The sequence below is a fragment of the Lactuca sativa genome, chromosome 8 (genome assembly GCF_002870075.4).
Source record: "Lactuca sativa cultivar Salinas chromosome 8, Lsat_Salinas_v11, whole genome shotgun sequence".
Classification (NCBI taxonomy): Eukaryota; Viridiplantae; Streptophyta; class Magnoliopsida; order Asterales; family Asteraceae; genus Lactuca; species Lactuca sativa.
Genome location: NC_056630.2, coordinates 175,827,161 through 175,832,776, shown reverse-complemented (window position 1 = coordinate 175,832,776; position 5,616 = coordinate 175,827,161). Strand labels below are relative to the sequence as shown.

General features: G+C 35.0%; 1 protein-coding gene across 1 annotated transcript; it reads left to right on the top strand.

Annotated features, from left to right (window-relative positions):
* The first annotated feature begins 1,559 nt into the window (after positions 1-1,559).
* Positions 1,560-5,169, top strand: LOC111920617 (alanine--glyoxylate aminotransferase 2 homolog 2, mitochondrial). The gene is made up of 9 exons (XM_023916190.3): positions 1,560-1,971; positions 2,140-2,370; positions 2,452-2,622; positions 2,722-2,865; positions 4,094-4,273; positions 4,332-4,557; positions 4,635-4,748; positions 4,831-4,917; positions 5,009-5,169. The coding sequence occupies exons 1-9, from the start codon at positions 1,726-1,728 to the stop codon at positions 5,050-5,052; spliced, it is 1,443 nt and encodes a 480-aa protein (XP_023771958.1). The 5' UTR covers positions 1,560-1,725; the 3' UTR covers positions 5,053-5,169.
* Positions 5,170-5,616: the final 447 nt, after the last annotated feature.

The following is a 5,616-nucleotide window of genomic DNA, read 5'->3' as shown; positions in this document are numbered from 1 at the left end:
GACGTAGGAAAATCCGGCAAGTGAGACGACCATAATGGAGATGGAGACACTGATGACAGTTAAGGGCCATTAGAGGAAGCTCATGCTATATATTGGTGACGAGAATGGGGATTGAGAACAAGAAAGTGAGAAAGTTTAATAGGCCAATCAGGTGGTTGATTGCCCTCATGATTTTCTGTCTTTAGTTTTGAAGTATTTGTTTCTTTTTGAGTTATGAATATAAGCTTCCATGTGTTTGAATATTATGTAAAGGGAAAAAAAAAGGATGAATCTCTCGCTCTCGCTCTCACTCACAAACAGTAAATCCGGTGTAATCAAGCATTAATTACACTAATTTTGACATGAAATCAAGATTAACGAGGGATTTGAAATGAAATTGGGTTTTGGAAGAGCGATTGACGAATTTTAAAAGGAATGAGACTTTTATTAACATAGTTTGGATGTATTTAAGAGCACACAATCATCTTCTCCCTATTCATCTTTCTTTGGTTCACGACGTTAAACAAGAGATAAGGTAGGTGGTGATATTTATGATAATGGTGGTAAATGGTAATGAAAATGAAGAAGGGTGTTTGGTGTTCATGAAAAAGATATCAATAAGTTGGGTTTATTTGTATGTTCTTCTTCTCCAAAAACCTTCAAAAATAGGGTACGAAGAGAGTGGCGGAGCTAGGATTTTGTTTCAGGGTACACCAAATAATATACAAAATATAAATGAATAGCAAAATTCTTCAAACCATAAAAAAATGTAACTATATATGCATTCTTAACTAAATTCTTTATTTTAAGTTGAACAATCGTTAAAATAATTTAAAATTGAGTCTAATCGACATATATAATAATGTATTTTTTTCTACTAATTTCAAGTTTCGAATAGAATAGACCATATCATAACCCTAATTCTTTTTATTTAACAGAAATATATTGTACATACCATATATATATATATATATATATATATATATATATATATATATATATATATATATATATATATATATATATATATATATATATATATATATATATAACCTTATTTTTGTGTGGGTTGGCCAAAACTCATTCTTGCTCTATATTGGCTATGTCCCTGTATGAAGGGGTGGGTGGTGGTGGATGGTGATGATATCCAAATGCGACGAGCAATGGACGAGGGTGATAATGGTGGTTGTAGACTTTTTTGATTTCATAATAATGTGATTATATAAAATTTAATTAACTAAAAGAAAAAGATAAAAAGAAATGAAAAGGGAATATAATTTTTTTATATGGTTGAGGACCACTCACGATAAAAAATGAAAACCACAAGGACTTTTTATGAAGGTTTTTAAAATTACGGACTATATCTTAAATTATGATAAACCACGTAGACTATTTATGAATTTTTTTCATAAATATATAATGTTCACACGAATTCTGGTACTGGCTAAACTCACGAATTCATGAGTTCTTTTTAACGAATTATACGATGTTTAATGACAAAAAAGAGTAGGCAATTAGGCATATGTATGTATAATGTTTAACAAAAAGAATTGATAAAAAGTATGTTTAAATCTTTTACAAATCCCTGAAAATTCAATTTTGTTGACAAATTCGTCCAGACCAATTACCTAACGCTCAAACGTTAACAGAATCTTTTACAAATCCCTGTATGTATGTCCTTTTTCCCCTAAAGCAACGACTAGGTGTGAGGTGGGAGGTCATAGCTGTTCGGGATTCTTCGTAAAAATGCTGACAATTTGTGCAAATAGAACCTCCTCGCTGTTGTTCAGATTCAACCGTCGATCCTTCACGAAGCTAGCACATGAATCTTCGCCGGCGCCGCTTCGTGGTGACGACGACCAAGAATTTCTTCCTCAAATGCCACCGTTCGACTACACGCCTCCGCCCTACGACGGGCCGTCTGCAGCCGAGCTTCTGGAAAAGCGGCAGCGCCACCTCAACCCTTGCATGTCCTACTTCTACAGAAACCCCGTACGTTGCTCTCTAACTGCATTCTCCTGATGTTAACCACATGTAAATTTGGCTATATTTTGTGAATTTGTAGTTTAATCGCTTGATTTCATTTATCCCGAATGTGCATTGCAGATGTAACACTTCGATTTGATAATTTCTTCTAGCAATCTGTAATTCTTTCAACAGTTGTTTTTGGTAGATGGGAAGATGCAGTACTTATTCGATGAGAAGGGACGCCGATATCTCGATGCTTTTGGAGGTATTGCAACAGTCAGCTGTGGCCACTGCCACCCTGAGATTTTGGAAGCCATTTTTAACCAGACAAAGAAATTGCAACACACGACTGCCTTGTACTTGAACAGGGCAAGTGCAGACTTTGCTGAAGCACTTGCATCCAAGTGTCCTGGTGATCTCAATGTACATTATTACACTCTTCTACAATCATAGCACAAGTATATTTATCCCTATGATTTAATTCAAAACCTGATGATGTTTTAGGTTGTGTTCTTTACAAATTCTGGGACAGAGGCAAATGAGCTAGCTTTAATGATTTCTCGGTTGTACACTGGTTTCCATGATATTATTTCAGTTAGAAATGGATATCATGGGAATGCAGGTGTAACTATGAGTGCCACTGGTCAATGCAACTACAAGTACAATGTTATACAGGTATATGTTTCTACTTTCTAATTAACATTCCACTATAAGAATTTAAAGAGAGTTTTAGTTAAGACTTCCACTTTTTCATAATTTATGTTCATTTAACAGAGTGGAATTCACCATGCGTTGAACCCAGATCCATATAGAGGAATCTTTGGTTCAGATGGACCTAAATATGCTAAAGATGTTGATGAGATCATTACTTATGGAACTTGTGGCCGTGTAGCTGGTTTTATTGCAGAAGCAATACAGGTAAGGCATTTAACAAATCCGTATTTGTACCTGTACCTGACTTGTATCTGTATCTGTCTAATGCATGTCAAACACAGTACAAACTGTACCTGTCTAATACATGTCCAACATAGTACATGTACCTATACATGAACATGATCCTGAACCAGTACATTGTACATGATCAGCATGTACCTATCTGATGCATGTCAAACACAGTACAACCTATACCTGTCTAATTCATGTCAAACACAATACAACTTATACCTGTACCTGTGTAATGCATGCCAAACGTACTGTACCTGTCCATGAACCTTTACCTATACCTATACCTGTCTCATGAATGTCAAGTCTCATGAATGTCAAAGACAATACAACTTGTACATAAACCTTTACCTATACCTATACCTATCTAATGCATGCCAAATACAGTACAACCTGTACCTGTGTAATGCATGCCAAACACAACACAACTTGTATGTGTACTTGTCTAATGTATGCTAAACACAGTACAATCTATACCTGTGTAATTCATGTCAAACACAATACAACATATACCTATACTTGTCTAATGCATTGTACCTGTCTAATGCATGCCAAACACAGTACAACCTATACCTGTCTAATTCACGTCAAACACAATACAAATTATATTTGTCTAATGCATGCCAAACGTACTGTACCTGTCCATGAACCTTTACCTATACTTGTCTAATGTATGCCAAACACAGTATAGCTTGTACATGAACCTTTACCTATACCTATACCTATACCTGTCTAATGCATGCCAAATGCAGTACAACCTGGACCTGTGTAATGCATGCCAAACACAACACAACTTGTATCTGTACCTGTCTAATCCATGCCAAACACATCTAATACGTACCAAACACAGTACAACCTATGCCTGGCTAATTCATGTCAAACACTATACAACTTATACCTGTACCTGTCTAATGCATGCAAACACTGTCTAATGCATGTCAAACACTGTCTAATGCATGCCAAACACAATACAACTTATACCTGTACCTATCTAATACATGCCAAACATAGGACAACCTGTACCTGTCTAATGCATGCCAAACACAGTACAACTTGTACCTGTACCTGGCTAATGCATGCCAAACACAGTACAATACATGTCAAACATAGTACCTGTACCTATACATAAACCTGTCTAATACATGTCAAACATAGTACAACGTGTGGTGAGCTATGAACGGACATATCTTGTAATAATTTGTAGGGAGTTGGTGGAATATATGAATTGGCTCCAGGGTACCTTCAAGCAGTGTACAATAGTGTTCGAAAGGCAGGAGGGCTTTGTATAGCCGATGAAGTTCAATCAGGCTTTGCACGCACAGGAAGCCATTTTTGGGGGTTTGAGGCGCAGGGTGTTGTGCCTGATATTATTACAATGGCTAAGGTAAAATTTTAACCATTTCCTGATTTTAATTGAATAGTAACAAATTTATACTTTTCAGGGTATTGGAAATGGACTCCCCCTTGGTGCAGTTGTAACAACTTCAGAGATTGCAAAAGTGCTGACATGTCATGGTTATCTCAATACCTTTGGTGGGAATCCAGTCAGCACTGCTGGTGGTTTAGCTGTTCTCAAAGTAATAGAAAAAGAAAAGCTTCAACACAATGCATTAAAAATAGGAACATATCTCAAAAATCAACTTCTAGCTCTTAAAGAAAAACATCAAAGTAAGTTCCATTTTTGTTAATATTATCATTATTATTATAACTATGATTAGTTTAATAGTGTGTTGTTGAAAGTATAGTTATAGGTGATGTGAGGGGAAGAGGGTTTCTTCTTGGGATGGAGCTTGTAACGGATCGTGAGTTAAAGACTCCAGCAACCCGTGAAACTTTATATGTTATGGAGCAAATGAAAGGTCATTTTTGTAAATTCCAACTAATACAGGGGGCATCTATGTCTTTTTGTCTTGTCATTATTTAACAGTTGTTTGGTTGTAGATATGGGAGTGCTAATCGGGAAAGGTGGACTGAATGGGAATATTTTCAGAATCAGTCCTCCCCTCTGCTTCACTAGAGAAGATGCAGGTATCATTTTTTTTTTTGTTAATAAACAAAATTTGATGTTGTAACCTAAAGAATTTAAGGAACATAAGTTTTTTCTATGTATGTATTGTAGATTTTCTTGTGTCTACAATGGATCACATAATATCGAAGATGTGAAGAAGTATTTTGGAGTGGAAGTGGTATAGAGGTAGGTTTAGATTAGTCCTATTATTTTAAACTAAATAAACAAATATGTTTTGGAGAATCTATATGTACACTATCTTTCTTTTGCTATTTTGCATTCTCTTTTCTCTAGTTTGTCATATTATACACACATACATACACATAATTGTAATCTAAATGCATCGAGAGGAAGAGTAGTTACACAACAAATAAAGAACAATGTGTTGTGTCAATTTATTAATATTACAAACTTACAAAATGAGAGATATAAATTACAAAAACTTAGAGGAGGATACCAAAACCGAACTTCATGCACCACCATCATTGTATAAATAGTAAAAACTCTTTAAAAGTATGTTGAAAAATTATCGGTGTTATAACTAATATTCTTCATCACAACCTAATGTCTTGCCGATACTTTCGATTCGGTCCACAGTGCCATCTCTATTCTCTATTTATGTATATGTTTAGTGTTGCGACAATCATAACTATTGGTGGCAACTATTACATTGAAAATGATTAGAATATGTTTACATTGCATTAAATATAATTAACTGA

Excerpts from the sequence above, each read along its gene's own strand:
- LOC111920617 (XM_023916190.3), top strand. The coding sequence starts at position 1,726 with ATGCTGACAATTTGTGCAAATAGAACCTCCTCGCTGTTGTTCAGATTC. Across the intron at positions 1,972-2,139 it reads CCTACTTCTACAGAAACCCC|TTGTTTTTGGTAGATGGGAA; the intron begins GTACGTTGCTCT and ends TTCTTTCAACAG. Across the intron at positions 4,274-4,331 it reads ATATTATTACAATGGCTAAG|GGTATTGGAAATGGACTCCC; the intron begins GTAAAATTTTAA and ends TATACTTTTCAG.